Source organism: Battus philenor, unplaced genomic scaffold (assembly GCF_028537555.1).
Source record: "Battus philenor isolate CCGP_79_NKW_IND1 unplaced genomic scaffold, ilBatPhil1.0.hap1 SCAF_15, whole genome shotgun sequence".
Taxonomy (NCBI): Eukaryota; Metazoa; Arthropoda; class Insecta; order Lepidoptera; family Papilionidae; genus Battus; species Battus philenor.
This window is the reverse complement of record NW_027181677.1, coordinates 8,129,202-8,146,528: the sequence shown is the minus strand read 5'-3', so window position 1 is coordinate 8,146,528 and position 17,327 is coordinate 8,129,202. Positions and strand designations below refer to the sequence as shown.

The following is a 17,327-nucleotide window of genomic DNA, read 5'->3' as shown; positions in this document are numbered from 1 at the left end:
AAAAATTCAAAATTATGTGTTACAGTATAGTATAAAAGTAACTTTTAATTATACTTCTTCACACTTTTGATCTTTTTGCTCGGGTTTCTGTTACTTTTCCTTCCCCTAATTGCCTTTCACTATCACTTCGTGTTTTTATGTTTAAATGAAAATGTGTTTAAAAATTATATGTTTGTTCTTTAATGTAATTTGCTTTGTGTATTATAAAATAACCCGTATATGTATCGTGTTATTAGAAAATTAAATAATAAATTGAATTTAAACTGTATATTTTGAAACAATTTATTTTCTTTTGTATTTAAGTTGTTATAAATAAAGATTCTGAAGCAAAAATACTTCATTATTTAAAAAAGGAAAATTAATGTAAAAAAATAAAATAAAAAGGAGATCAAGGAGACATAAGTTTTTTGGCAATTTCAGCCAGCAAGACGTCCAATGCCAAACATAAACAACTCCCATAAAATTCAAATAGGGAAGCGGAAGCAGCCTGCAATCAGCGTCTTCCGACGATAACGTCGTTTGTCCAACTTGTGACTGAACGTGCTATGTTGTGCTTGCCAGTCCGTGGTCTCTACTCTAGAATGTAGCTCTGTTTTATATAAAAAATGCATATAATTTACTTCTTTTATTGATCACTGTTCACCTTATTTAAAAAATATATATTTAATTGTTTAAACTGTTTAATTTATTAGGTGTCATTTATTTTGGATCATGCATACCTCCTCGAGGTATATGTACACGTGCACTGCCATAATGCTTCCCTATTGTATATTTTTTTGTTACAGTCAGTTTACAACTATATCGCTTTTAAAAGAATTCGGTTATGCCAGTGGATTTTGCTTCAATGGTATGCTGATAGGCGGTAGCCCCTTCTATAATAAACTACTTAGTTTCCAGTCTGATATGTCTGAAAATGACTTTTAAAGGAATATCGTAGTTATAGTCTAGTTTTGTGCCTTAAATATTCCAATATAATCTGGAGAACGGAACTCTAAAAGTCGCTGGCTACTGACAAAACAAGTTATGGAAGCAGAGTTGATTGAATTTTTTAATACGAAATGGATAAGCTACAACATGTTTTCAATCTATACACAAAAAAATGATGATTAAAATAAAACAAAAAAGTTGAATTGAAATGTTTTAATTCTCCAATAAAATACAGTATTCATAGATCACAATCAGATTGAAAATGAATAAGGTACAAGAGTATTGATATAATTCTCGTTTATTTTTTCGTAGCGCAAGAAAATGGCTTAATCTAGAGCCTGACAGTGATATGACGATAAAACTCCGAAACTTCAAAGTATTGCGTTTAAAATTCTTAATTCACTAGAATTGGCTTAAAATACACATATTGACTATACAGCTAATGTATATTTTCTTTTACTTTTAGGCATTAATATTCGACAGAATTAAAATTGATATTTTTTTTAATTTAATCGAAGTATATTCAGAATCTAGGCTGCCTTACAATCCTAGATTTACCTAACAACTTAATATCTCAATAGTACGCAATAGCGAAACATTTTGAGCTCTCTTTTATCTAAACGCTTGATATGCTTTGTGCAATTTTAATTTTTTATTTACAAAATAACTTTGTAAGAAGGTAACAAATTTAACAAAAAATTTAAAATTATACTTTTGATTATATTTCTTTAAAATAACATTAATTTCATTTTACATCCTTAATGTGCCAAATTTATATTATAAGTTTAACCAAACAGGTCATTTAATAAAAACTTTGGTACCATTTACGACTAAACGAGATTGACAACATTTTAACTGTTTTTTTTCATTTACTTACTATATATTACAATAAACAAAACTCTATTTTATATACGTTAACGTTAACCCTTAAACAAAATCATGCGACAGGAGAGTCTGAATTTTATTTACGACTTCCTTAAATCACGCATACATACTAGGAACGAATTAAGGTCAGTTAGTCCGTCATAACCGGCGTCTACCTATTTTACCTTAAAAATGTACGACTCTATTGTACTAATGTCATGATAGTTACATAAAATGTAAATGCTGTCGACGTAACATTAAAAATGACATCAATAAATCACGACATTGTTTTCTATGCACATGTACAGTACGGTATTACCGAGAGAAGATCAAGTTTTTTTATAAATATGCTCCATAAAAAAACAGAGCGAAATATTGAAGAGCAAATACTATCCATTCTTTACTATATTGTGTTTAGTAAAAACAGCAAGAGACCGGATTAATGATAGTATATACATATTCATTAAAATTTTATTTATAATTTTATGTGATGGTCACTCCTATGGATCGTGAGATATAATTAAAATATAAGTAAAATTTGGATAGTCTTTGCTTATTCTGTCTACACCTCAAGTGTTAAAGATTCGAGATAATATTTCATTGACAATGTTTAAATATTTTATTTCATTATAACTTTTCAAAAGGCTGTGGCCAGAGCGGAGGCGGTGGCGGCAGCGAGTACAGCGACGGCTATGTGGAGATGGCCAGCGGGGGACGGTGGGCGGGGTGTGTAGAGTGCGGTCCATGCGGAGACGTGGCTGATGGACTCCGTGGAGCGGGGGAACAAGTCACCTTCCCCATAAACGACCTAATGTCATCAAAATAAGCATCCTCCCGTTCAGTGTCTGCCGAACTAGGTGAATCTCCTCCTTCCGCCTCATGTTTCTTCAAATGGCGATCCAAATTGGTCTGCTGACCGAAACATCTGTCGCATAACGGACACCGGAAAGGGCGCTCCTTGTTATGTATGTTACGAACATGCCGCTGCAAGTTAGATGAAATAGAGAAAGATCGCTCACAATACTTGCACTTATACGGTTGCTCACCTGTATGAGTCCTCAAGTGTCTAGTCAGATTGGCGCTCCTTGGAAATACTTTGCCACAAAATTTACAAGCGTATCGATCCCGAAGTTTTCCCGTGCCAGCACTTAATTCTCTAAATTTGGCATAGGCGCTCGGTTGTCTATCCGGTCCGTCAGTACCGAGAAGTGGGGATAAAAAATTGAAAGGACTCGGTACGTATGGAGAATGAGATGTGTTCAGGATAGAATCTGACGCAGAATGGAAAGACGTGAAACGAGGACGATACATCGCATCGATAAGACTGTTGCTGTGTTGAGGATGGACGGGCATTGGGAACGCTAATGGCGTGGACACTATAGGATGCGGTGAGTCCTCACGCTTTGGTTCTACACCTTCTACATCAACGTCGGTGGTATCGTTTTCGGGTGTTTTACTTTCCCGCTCGATAGGGCTTTCTGATGGAGAATACGACTTTACCGATAAATTACGAAAAGAACCATCATCGACATCGACAACCTCACGATCGTTTCCACTCTGTTTCTTCGAAAGAGATAGATCTAATGGTTGGTCACCTTGATCTCTTTTAGTATCTTCCTCGACGTCTAAATATGAAGAAACTTTATCAACGTCATTTCCTACATTTTTAGTTAAATCTTTCGCTACCGATGATGTTGCTGATTTGCTTCCAACAAGATCATTATTATTGAGCTTTAGCGACAGATTAAATGGTGAATTTTGTTTCAAATCATCTCTAAAATTGAAAGAGTTTATTGGTGCAGGTACAGGCACTACTGGTGAACGACGGTGCTGAGAAGAAGTTTCATCTTCAGAAGGAAGAGGTGGCTTTACGTAGAGTCCGTGGGATTTTGTTGGTGTAATTCTATCCATATTATCCTCACGCTTAGTAACATCAAAATCCATATCTTTGCTTCTTTTCATGTCATCGAGAGAAGTTGTACTATCCATACTTTTAACAGACATTCTTTCTTCTTGTTGCTTAGATGCTAAATTTGCACTCAAGGCCATATCATGCTCCATAGCCAATCTTGCTCCTTGCACATTAAAAAGTAAAGGATTTAAGAATTCTGGTGGGCAAGCAGCGGCAGCAGCAGAAAACAACGCTGGGTAATGAGCAAATGTATTATATGGTAACGGTAAAGCCGGCCCTCTGTACATGGGGAAAGGATTAGCGTTGTTCGGAGTATTCATAGCAACGTTTGGCAGTGTCGGGATTTGAGGAAGTCCTTGTGGCAGTTGACCTCTTAAGTTAACGTTGGCGGCTGTTGCCGTATCACAGAACCTCTTGTGTTTTGTTAGCGATGCGTATGACGTAAACGATTGTCCGCACTTTCCGCATTCGACCAGCGCTCTGCACGCCACATGCATTCGTTTGTGGCGGCACAAATTGGAGAATTGCGTATAAGCCTGAAATAAAATTAAGTTTTATTTAATAAAAATAACAATTTAAATACAAATTATAAACATTCGTAAAAAAGTCAGAAACTTGTAAAATTATATGACTATGAAAAGAAATTGAATTAAACTTGCCTTGAAACAGACTTTGCACTGGAAAGGTTTCACACTAGAATGAATGTGGGTATGCTGCTTGAGGCCTGAAGAGGTGGCGAAGGTCTTTCCGCATTCGGGGCAGGCGTGGCTGCGTGCACCCACGTGCTGCACGCGGATGTGGCGCTGCAGGTTGGAAGGATCGGTAAATGCCTGAAATAACCAGGTTTCGGTGTGCTTCATGCATTTAGTTCAGAATATTTGATTTTCTATGATAAGCGTTATACATATATTTAGTACGTTATACAAGGTAATTGAATATAGGTGTAAAGGAGCTCATTTATTATCATCTAATATATGGTACATATATTTTACATTTAAAATCAACAATGTTCAATACACTTGAAATATGATTTTACGTCATGCAAATAAAAGGTTTTTAAAGCAACATTTTTATAAAAAAAACTACACTCGTGAAAAAACTTTAAATGAGTGAGCACAGTGTTTGTGCTGTCACTGTATAGTACCATCTATCCAAAAATCAATAGTAATAACAAACAAAATTGTGATAATATCATAAGAAAAAGCATTTTCAAATTCGAATTACTATATATAAAAAATAATTATCATTCACTATCTGTCCAAAAGAGTTTCAGAGTGATTAATTTATGCAAGGTTTTTAGAATTAGATATAAAAACTTTAAACCTTTCTTTAAATAGTGGCTTTAACGCAAATAAATTCAAATTTCCACAGAAACGACTTTAAAAATTAGCCTATCCATAAAATGTGCCATATTATTAAAAGTTAATTTTTATAGTACATTTTTTTTATTTATTATTGAGTATTTTTTGAATATAGAAACACAAAATAAACAAATTTAGAAGTGAAAAAGTTATTCTTAAAAGCATTTATTTTATTTCCATACTTAATAAAGTAATAATTGCACACCTTTGGACAGTTTTCGCAGGGATATTTTCTTATATCGGTATGAGCAAGGGCCCGATGCCGCAGTAGTAAGGCGCGAGAGCTATAAGCTCTATTGCAGAGCTCACAATGAAACGCCGACGCTGGTTGGGCGTGCGCTTGAATTAAATGACGGTCGAGCCTGGAATGAAAGATTTAAGTCATCATTTACACGTAATTGTATAATGTTAAGATTGGAAAACGCTGCACCCAGCGATGCCGATGGCCAACACAGGTAACTCAGGTCTCTACGCACGATACAAGTAAAATTTCATCCACGTCTCCTCAGTGTATTTGTAAGTATTTACATAATCTTATTTTGTATTTTATCACTTCACTCATCTTTACGCCTTCTCACTTCAGCTTACTAATAGAATAAGAAGATACTTGAAATGTTTTGTTTTGTGGAACTTATGAATATATTTCATACGTTTATCGTACTTTAAATTCGACTGTAATACTATTATATCGAGCAAAATGTTGAGTGGAGACAACGCACCGGCAAGCATAGCGTGAGTTATCTGTCCACAAGATGATCTTGCTAGGATTGTCGGAAAACGCTGGACACAGACCTAGTCCCGCCGTTCTTATTGAAAATCATTAAGAGAAACCTATACCCAGCAGTGGGAAGTCTTACGGCTGAAATGATGACGATGATGAAACGTATAATCATTACGTGAATAATTACAACTGAATACAATTATAGGGTTTGCATTGGAATGTTTCTATTTTATGAGACACAAAAGCCTCCAGTGGCCGCATCGTTCCAATGAATTCCAATCTTAGAAGATGTTTTCTACCTCTCAATATACTTTTGTTTTGTACAAAATTATCATAAAAAGTGCGTTTCTGTATAGTATTTTATTGCAAAATTAATAGTCTTCATGTGTGTGCAAAATAGCGAGGAAAAATTACTGAGTTACTGAAAAACTTGCTACATATTTTTGTATTAATGACATAGCACAAAAAATCAATACAATGATAAAATATGTTCACTCTTTTAAAACATACAACTTATTTTTTACTTTCATTCATCATTATTAGAAAATAATCTCTATGTAATTACAAAGCTAAACAGTTATGCAAATAAATAATGCGAAGGGACTGTTCTGAATGTTTCATCCAAACATTAAGATAGGAACAGAATAATAGCCCCATATATAGTCACACCCACGCAGCCATCACCGCCCAATGCATTATTCAAATATGTTTCAGTCATACATCGCGAATATTACAAATCGTTCTTGCAATAAATATCAAACGCACAAGTTTCACCAGCAAAGCAATCGATGTACAAGAAATTGATACTGCCTGTCATTTTATAGGTTATATATTTAATTATACACATTCAGCTATCAGATCCCTTTCCATAAAGTAGTAAATCTCATTTCAACTGCATGTGTCGCAGTCATACACGTGTTGCCAATGATGGAAAACGTGTCATTACAAAAATACTCTCGGTGACTCTCCTTGGCGGTAACTGGTCTCGAACACGCAACCCTATTCGCCAACGGCATTTTCTATCATTTTACCTGTCATATTTTGAATAATAAGTTCTCATTATGCACAAGCTTCATTGCCGTTTATGTATTGGAAAATTGGATGCTTGCAATAGAATGATGACAATCTAACTCGTTCAATGCGATAGAACCGACGCCATCACTGTAACAAGTGAGGCGTTTTCACTCTCGCGGCCGGCCGCTGCTATATCTTTTAATTAATCTCAGAAATAAAATCAACCGTCATAATGGTTCTGTCGCTAACATGCTGTCCGTTCGTCCATTGCGTAGTTGGACTACTATGCTTGATAATCAAAGCAGTGGGTAGTCCAGGAAGAGTTCACTTCATTATAATACTGACTGCGAACTTTCATTTTTAATAGGTTCGATGGACCGAATCGATAATTTTTTTACCAACTTTAAAAAGCAAAATTTTATTGCCTTAAAAATTAAGGTTAATAACTAAATATGTTTAATTTTCAATAATTTAATAATAAAGTTTATAAAATTCTTTACAAAACTTGTAAAATTATAAATAAATTTTTGTATTTTCGTCTTAAATTTAAAGAAAAACAATGTCAATATCGTTAAACATGATCAGCATGTTTACTAAACAAGACTTTACAAAAGACATTCGTCAGAGATAACAAGCATTTGTTACTATTTTTTCCAAAGTTTTTGAAAATAAACGAAGACGCTTGGCAACGTTAAATAGTATCAATTCTATTTTTAAAGTAGCGGTTAGTAGCTTCGCAGTCGTCGCCTGCGCAATACAGATACAACATTTAGCCGCAGGGTGCACTTGCAATCCGGCGTCTATCTGCGCGGTCGATCTCCTAAGGTTACGTCGCTTTTTCTTCTTATAATAAGCTCATAACGTTGCCCAAGTAAATGTTTCGTACAAGTATCAATTATGTACTTCTTAATAGAATATTGCGTAATTGTACATTAAACTAAAAGCGTCGCCTATTTCTAACTGTACATGGTAGTATAATTAAAATAGTTAAATAATATTTATAACTACGCACTTTCTAACTTATCGGTGCGTTAAATTACAATTAGCCTAGACAACCTTATAGCTTAGCGGTAGGGATAACTGACTATTTAAACGAAAATCCTGGTTCGGTACTGGAAAAAATAAAATAAAAACTTACATTATTAACACGTACATTTCACATCTGACTTAGATGTAACTGGTCTTTTTTTAAAGAAAATTATAACTTATTGTTTTTATTAGGCGTAAGAGAATTATCAGCCGTACCAGTTTTCACTATAATGGTGACTGACAAAAAGGTAAATGATATAATTAATAATACCACAATTACTCTTCTATCTTACCAAATCTATAAGACGTTATAAAATGTATTTAATAAATATTTATAGAACTAATTCCCAATCATAAAGCCTAGGATAAAGTATTACAGGGTGTTAAAATTATATAGCAATGATTAGTCGAGTGCTATAATACTATGTCTCTTATTAAATATAACAATATTGTTATTGTTCTTGAACTACCTGTTTTTCTATTGTATTGAACATTGTCTACGAAACATTGTATTGTACAAAATATAACAAAACTCAATTATGTAAGATTATTTAACAGCTTTGATTTTATGCTGCAGTAGCGCGGTACTAACCCAGCGGTAAGTGCGCAGATTTGCGATCAAAGGTCGTGTGTTCGATTCCCGGGATATAATCTTATATAATACACACTTTGTTTATTAATTATACTTGGATGTGGCAATCCAAGTATATCACAACAAATCACAAACAAGTTTCCATAGGATAGGCAGCAGCATCTTCTGCCTACCATAATACCACACTGCGATGCCAACCCGCCTGCCAAACGTGGCGATTATAGTATATCCCTTCATAGATATCTTTGGGGGAAGCGTACACTGTGCAGTGGGCGTCTATAAGCCGAAATGACGACAACGAATTTAAAAAAAAAAATTTATATCTGTCTACAAACTAACACGTATAAATAGAAGTACATATAAAAAATTAAATATTCTTGCAAAAAAAACTCTCAAATATAGAGACGTTGAAGTAAAAGCTAAGAATCGTTGTTAATTACATAACTGATACAAGTTTTTGTCTGTCGTAGTTATAACCGTCCATATAAGCTTTAAAATTGTAACAAAACTTCACTTATAATTAAAGCTCAGGGCATTAACAAATATTATAACTTTTTTGGTTATGAGGTATCATTACAAGTATTTAATGCCGCGCTCATGCTGCTTCTATTATTTTTAATAACATATCTTACATATATGGCGTTGTATCAGAAAAAGTGGACTGCAGTGATATATGAATGGTCTATACATTGATGTTTATTAACTCCACAACCACTTAGTCCTGGTTGATGCAGTATATAAATTTAACCATAAGATTATTTTAAAACAAACCAAATTAAGATGTCAATTTAAAAACAACTTTAGACCGAGAACTGAATAAACAATTATTTTGTTAATACTTAAAATTACTGTTAAGTCTGAATTACAAGAAATGTCAATAACTTCATTTACTGTTAAATTACGTATATATAAAATACAATTAGGTAGCTTTTTTAAATGTTAAGAATCCACGGTTTTTATTAATATGGTGGAATTAATACTTTTTTTACTTGTTTTCTAACTTCACCAACCAAGATCAGCTTCTACATGTAATGATTACAAAAATTACAGATATTCTTAATATGTAGCGTATATACAATATATACAGGTTGATCTATGATGACGACTATCCTGACAATGTACACGTTCACGAAATGATAACATCCAATGAACAAGTTTCGTTTACATCTGAACCATTTAACTCCACCCACACGGACAACCGTCACGAGCGGCGCCACGTTCTTCCAAACAAAGCTCTTCAATTACTATTAACCGCTGTTAGCTCCTTAGTATTACATAGGTACATTAATTTTATGACTCCACAGACATACTTGATGGATATGTTTAAACATGAATTTAATTGTTTTTTTCACATAAAACTATAAATAATATAGTTGGAAAAGAGCCAGCGTTGTATTCTTTACGTACATATTTCTCTCATAACATTGAAACAAAACATATCGCACCATTATCGCCATTTCATCCGTAAGGCGCCCATTGCTGGATGTATTTCCGAAGACATTAACAAGGTAACGCGTCCACCTAGTGCTACGCTGCTTTTACCCGACCTTGGTATCCAAAACCTTAAGGTCCGGATACGCCTGATAAATCAAAATTTTTTTAATTGTACTAATTTTTAACGTAGTAATTTATGAAAAAAAAATACGAAAATTAAGTCTTTTAATATGCATTATTAATATGTTTTTAATTAAAAATGTTGAAACATTTTATTTACGTTAATGTCTTGCTCGTATAAAAGATATCAGAGAAGCATTATAATTTAATAACGGTTGCTGAATAACTAGTGGCCATACTGTAGCACAGTTGGCGCTGCCTAAAGCAATAACTTTTGAATTAAAGTTTAAATATGCAAAATTTTTAAACGTATTATTCAAGTTGAACATAAATTTAGAGCCTCCATCTGACAGTTTCGATACAGCAAGCGTAATATTTCAGATCTATACATAGATAACAATTCTTTATATTATACGACTGTTTCATTTTAAATGCCAGGGCAGAATATTAAACACCGCAAAAAGTTTACTATAAATCTAGTAGTGCCTTAACTAGATTGCTTCGTAATAGAATAGATTTGTGTTGGAATAATAATAATGGTTGAGCAGATCAAGAATACCAGTAATTTTGTTTCGACTTCGCAGCTGCCAGCTATCTGAGATGTTCCACTGAATGACAACTACGATGGTCAATTGTTAGTGTCGATGTTAAAGAGGAGTATGAAAAGTGATAACACAAGTTTAAAATAGATCATAAAACTGCATATTGAAATATAATAAATTATGAATGGACCGCATTAGCTTTTTGTATAATAATATTGTTAATGCAGATAAATAAATGTACAATATTATTAATGCAAAATATTCTAACAGTATATATATCTCCAAGTAAAAATGTTATCTTTTTTAAACCTTTCAGAAAATCTGATTAAATTTATTTACCTGACCTGACGCCTGTTACGATCTTTTTTTCTAAATCAAATACAAAAATCAGGTATTAACGTTTTAAATGTATAATATAAAGACATTGAATAAAAGCTTTATTCCTGGATATCTAAAGAGGAATTTTATCAAAATACTACTCGATCTCTGCCGGAAACATTGGAAAAAGTTGTTGCTCTAAATGGGCAATATTTTGAATAATGTGTATGTAAGTTTCAATTAAATTGCATTATTAAAAAAAAAACAGTGAAAGCTTAGTTGCACACCTAATACCTTATCTGTTCAAATATTACTGATAGAACGATAACAGCGACGATTTGTTAAAACAGTGCATGTTGTTAATGTCGATTTTTGCATTATTGACGAGCCCGACCCTGCTCTAATAGAATATTATGACACACGACAGTACGACCAGTGAATCTTTTACCGTTTATTTATATATTTACTTGAAACTTTTACACGTCAGTAAAAGTTAGAAATGTTTTACAGGTCGATGATTTAGGAATCCTTTGCTTAAGTTTTGCTCTTTACAAAATGTTGTTCGTAACGGCAAATTAAATCTCTGGAAGCTTAGAATATGTGACGTCGCGTGCCCGCAAGCCGCCACGTAACAAATCATCGACGTATGTCTTATCGAACGGGCACATCTCTAGCACTAAATAAATCGTTACCGGACCGCTCCTCCGTCGACCAAATCGTATTAATGGCAAGAGGTTAATGGTTTTGAAGACGTTTGAAATTGATCGACTTCTGGATCTTGCGTCGGCCGGCTTCAATGGCATGTCCAGATAAGCGCGCGGTTGCCAAATGAGTCATTTGAATTTAATTCGAGAAGGTGGACAATCTAAAAAGTTAATATATACTACCCTCCATACGAACATTGAATACATTTCCCAAACGACTAACATAATACACATTCACATCTAAATTAGTTTTTTATAGATTTAAGAATTTTTGGCAAAAGTTAAACCGATAAATTATTATTTTAATCTTATACTATACTACACTCGATCGATCGATCTTATACTAGACCATACTCGATTTAAATATAATTTATTTTAACGTACATTTCAATTATACCAAAACAATAACATTAACCATCGCTTTCTCTTTAGCGGTAAGCACTTGTTTTAATATCATGGAGCTTTAATTGACCTATCCGAACCCTAAAGATGCGTTTCTTACCTTATTAAAAAGCATCTTTACTAAATATTTATCTCCAAGATTGACCTGTCCTCCTTCCTCTGACCAATACATACACATGTAACTGAATATGTGGATTTCTATGTGTAATTGTATGTCGTAATGTTATAATTGTTTATTTCAGACGTAGGATGTCCACTTATGTACATAGACCTCCCTCGTGGATATTCGATAACAACAATTAATGTGGACAATCACTTATCAGATTATTAATTAAAACATTTAAAGTAACCTGTACAGAGATCGCTCTCTCTTAAATGAGGTGAGGTATAACCGAGGCATTTTAATACGCAAAAAATAAGAAGAAAGTATTTAGTATGATGGTTCATCGTCATACTAAATACTTTCTTCAACCGTCAGCCGATAGATGCCCACCACAAGACATAGGCATAGGCCCCTAGAAAGACCTAAATATAAAAAAAATTGTAAACTTACACGTCAATGTTGGGGAAAGGGGAATCACAGAATGAGCACCTCGGCTCTGTGTCCTCACGATCCTCCTCCTCAGCTAATGTCTGGGACCCGCCTGAAGAGTTCGCGTTCGTGCTTTCACGACCTGAAGCAATTAATACATATTCATTACATAACAAACCAAACATAAACATTTTATAATAAAACTGTAACTTGTAATTCAAAATTATAATTCGAACTTTAAAGTCAGACTTTAAATGTTTAATAAAAACTTTTTAATGTATTTATTCATATTTACTTAGGTAAATAAAATTAATTAAACAACATTTGTGTACATCATGAGTAAAAGTCTAAAATGATAAAAATAGTGTATAGAACGATTCTTAGTTTTCCTTTAGATTGCGAAACCTTTCACAACATTTACAATGAACAAGTAAAAGCAAGATCATCTCACATGCATAATTAGACGTAGTCTTATGAAACGGAGCAAGTTCATATCTCGCCGTCCGCGACTGAAATTTATGATCGGACGATCACGAGCGAAGCGTCGGAAGTATGAAACGTTTTACATTGACACATGCAGAATTAATTCCAGTCACGACAAGTGGAGCCACGCCTCGAGCATTGTCTAACGAGCCTCGCATCCGTGATACAGCAAGGCTGAGATAACGTCGAATGATATCATCAAAGAAACGACACTCCAATCCGTCGCAACAATGTCATTCTAATTAATTAAAAATGTCTAAATTAATTAGACACTGCTCGGTACTATCGATACCACGTATTAAAATCATCAAATGGCATAAACTTTAACATTTTAAACTTTAAACTAAAATTTTGACAAGGACACCATTGTTCTACAATGGAACTAAAAATAACAAATAAAAAGCTAAAAACTAAACGTTAAAAAAGTTTTAAATTCATCGAAAAAAATCGGGAAAACTCACCCGATAATTGGAATACGAAATTAAAGATAAAACGTTTGATGAAGATGTCCCTTGATTCACGAAGATGAGAAATGAGGAACTGTATAGAGTTCAACCGGTCGTTGTGTGATGTCAGTTGAGGACTGAAGTGTTTGTTACAAATTATTGGAGGGCAGGTCACACCCCCACCCCACCTGCACGACACGGGGGTTAATATGCTCACTTGACCTGACATTTGCATTGAAAATATGTAATTGAATAAAATGCACAGCGTATCCTTAAATGACGCGAAGTCTCTTTTGAGTAAGTCCAAATCTGCAAAGCGACTTTGAGTACGAGAAAATTTAAAATAACGATTTGATGAAATAAAAAATTAACCAAAAACTAGGAATATTTTAGAAAAACTATTTATTTTGACTTGAGATGTAGGGTTTTTTTAGTTAAAACAAATACTTATTGCCTGCAATGTTGAATAATTTGCTAGTGAAGTAAACAAAGCTAATCAGATATAATCATAATTAATATTGGTAGCAGTTTTGCTCTCTTTGCTGCTTCATTAAATTGAATGAATATATAAAAAAAATATTAAATAACTTTAACTTGAACAAACGTCTTCACAAACAATGTAAATAGTTTTTATTTTCTACAAATATCTAATCGGTAAATTCGTGTAAATTTTCAAAATTATATTCCTGCTAATACCCTTCAAATAATGACGATAGCAAATACGGTGCTACCGAAGATTTGGAACTACAAATTCCGATCATCATTTTCACGGTAAAGCTCGTCTAGTTGCTATGTATCAAAACGAATCTAAGATTACCTCTGAGTTTTATTTGGCTTAGAGATCACGGTTTAAAATATGGTGACAGACCAATTTTATTTTACAATGATTATCAATGGACAATAATAACGCTAATAAAAATATCAAAACAATTAGTGGTCAAAGGGCCAATGAAACAACGATTTCTTTAGCTATACGGTGGTAGATTAGGTCTATATTTTTAATAAAAAAAATAAACACTTTGAATGTTCTTAAATGATCTAAACCAAAAAAAATCTAAACCCTATACTATGTTAAAAACTTAACATAGTATAGGGTTATACAATATTTCACACCGGTGTGTATAATTATTACCACATTTAAACAATCCTAATTTAATCTTTAATAATTCACCGACCACGGTGAATAAACACGTCGCAAAGAACCCACGAGCGTTAAGTTTTCCCATGGAGTCAACAGATGTCGCGCGCGGCTACCGTGACGGTGACTTACCGATCTTTGTAATGAATTTAACAACCCCTCAACTTCACCTGTTGCGGCCAAATACCGTTAATTTTGAGTCTTTTAATAGATTCTAACAAGTAGCATCGCTTACATAGATAATAGATAAATAGAAAGATAGACAAAAATAATATAAGTATACATAATACAAATACGCTTTTGTGTGTTTTTAAATAAATAATTAAACATCCATCCATTTAGGTTTAAAAGCTAATCAGACGATTAATAACCAAAAAATATTGCGAAACTCAGGCTTGATATTCTAAAAGCCCAAAGGTGATGAGATTAACGTAACAGGATAACAAATGTCAATTTCTATAAAATTCTTAACCTTTTCAAATTGCTGATAATCGGTCTTTAAAACTAAGCTTTTTAAGGCCAAATATCGAAGACGCCTTGACAAAAGAACCAACCGTTATTGTTCCTTAGATAAAAAGTCTAATTTATTAATAATAAATTACAAATTATTTACATCGATACATCACGCATTGTATCAGTATTTGAAGCTAGCGTAGTGCGTTTATTAATGACAATAGTTAAAAAATAATCCTCATAGGTTACATAGAAATATAATTATCATTACATCATCATGTCAGCTGATGAAGCCTAATACAAGACATTGGCATCTACCAAAGATCGCCATGATAAGACAAAAAAACAGTTTGATGGTAATATAACAACACGTACTGTATTTTCATCAAACTGTTTTTTAGCTAAATTATAACTTTTATCTAATGAAAAATTACAGTCAGGGAACTCATTTGCAAAATACTTGTAAAATGGCATTTGATTTACTAATATTAGACATGTTTATATACGCCATTGAATCCAATGCAGCCTGCGAAAGCTTATCAAACGGTATATAATTTAATACCGCATAGCACAAGTAATCTTGTTTCCCGGGCATGCGTATCCTGACAGCGCTCACGGCGCCGAGCGCATCGAGTGTATGTATGTCCGTAGGTGCATTCATACCGTTAAGCCCTCCGGACTCTGTCCCTTTCGACCGGTAGTGCCCGACACCTCTGATCTCCGTGATATCATAATAACACCAATAGCAATGATATTATACTGATAGTCTGGTTTTATTTTAACTCTCAGACAAAATTAAAAAGGGTTCCCAATTTTTTTCAATTCGTCACTACGGGACATTGACGTTAATAAAATTATAATTAGCCGTAGTGAAAAATAACATCATCATCATTTAGCTGGGGGATGTCCACAGTTGGACAGAGATCTCCCATATAAATTTCCAGTAGAACTGGTTGAAAGCGGCATGCATTCAGAGTTTTCTGTCGGCTTATATCTATTACATGATTTAACAAAATAAAATAACACATAAGTTTTAATTTTTTGGTGGGAACATAATAGTTTTATATGTTATAGATAGTTATGTTTTGTTTTATATCCAAGAACGTGTTAAGATGAAGAGATGCTGCGGTTGAGTTAAATAGTCTCTGGTAAATATCAGCATAATAAATAATATAAAACAAAAAATGATATCCAAATAGTTATGTGTGATTATACAGGGTAATACAACCCGCTTATTATAGGTCATTGATTTCCAAGGTTTAATAATTCAACATGGTGTGTGCAAGGTGATGAACCTTTTGACATGGTATGTATGTATTTATTATTTTATTAAAATATTATTATGTAAATTTATTAATAAAACTAAATGAAAAGAGCATAGATAATACGCGTCGCACATTGCCTTACTGTAAACAGTAATTGTTTAATTTCGCATCAAATCTTGATATGAGTTTATCCGACTAATCTACGAATATGAAAAGGAACAACCATCCCTGCACCAGATTTAACCCTTACGCAGGGGCGGCGACATTAAATTGAAATATTTCTATTTTATTGTCCGTAATATTTATTTGATTGTTAAATAAATACGCGATGTGGGATGCCGTGCGATTGTAGTCGGTTAAATGGGGGGCGAGTCTATTGTTGTCGGTTAATTTTTTGATTAATCACTCCTTTTCATCGGCGGGGAATCGGTGCTAATCTATGACGCTTAGATTTGCGCAACAAATTTGTCGTCAAAAAGATAATTTTATTTTTATTACAAAACATATCTTAAATTTTATTAAATAATATTTTGAAAATCAGCAAATTAATAAATTAAATGTTTAGTTTTACTATATTTATTTGGTCTGTTGGTTTAAATTTGTTTACGACAGTTCAGTAGGACAGCTACATAAACAAACTATACGTAATATAAAATAGTGGACGGGATTCTAATTGCTCCAACACATTGTGCTGCCAGATGTTGCCTGTCGCATGATGTAAAGAAAGTACTTTCATTTCGATAAGAAATATGCCACGCTTTCTTTTCGATAAATAAAATAATGAGATTTGCATATAATTCTGATAAAATCTTATCGATATTTCTGAAATTCAATTGTATTGTACAATGCAGCTTCTGTTCAACAATGACGCATGCGTGCCGTGCGACAAAGCAACGTCATCAATTTTAATCTGTGCGACAATTGCGCGATGACAAATGTCAGCGCGACACTCATTCATTACGCGCGGACGCACGCGGCCGAACAGAAAAAAAAACGACTAATAAAGGGTAGACTTTGCGAGATTTTTGTTGCGTATGACGGCACGACGATTATAATTTTCCTACGTCACT

At 33.5% G+C, this 17,327-nt stretch overlaps 1 protein-coding gene across 2 annotated transcripts in view; it reads right to left on the bottom strand.

The window, feature by feature from the left end:
- Positions 1-1,154: 1,154 nt before the first annotated feature.
- Positions 1,155-17,327, bottom strand: part of LOC137918682 (transcription factor hamlet-like) — a 123,936-nt gene continuing 107,763 nt past the window's right edge. The window contains exons 6-9 of one of the 2 annotated variants that reach the window (XM_068761558.1): positions 12,494-12,614; positions 5,270-5,426; positions 4,363-4,533; positions 1,155-4,239 (exon numbers count right to left, since the gene is read on the bottom strand). In XM_068761558.1, the coding sequence (XP_068617659.1) occupies positions 2,482-4,239; positions 4,363-4,533; positions 5,270-5,426; positions 12,494-12,614 (2,207 nt within the window). In that variant the 3' untranslated portion in view covers positions 1,155-2,481. The remainder of the gene's footprint in view (positions 4,240-4,362; positions 4,534-5,269; positions 5,427-12,493; positions 12,615-17,327) is intronic. The other variant, XM_068761559.1, reaches the window with a different exon arrangement.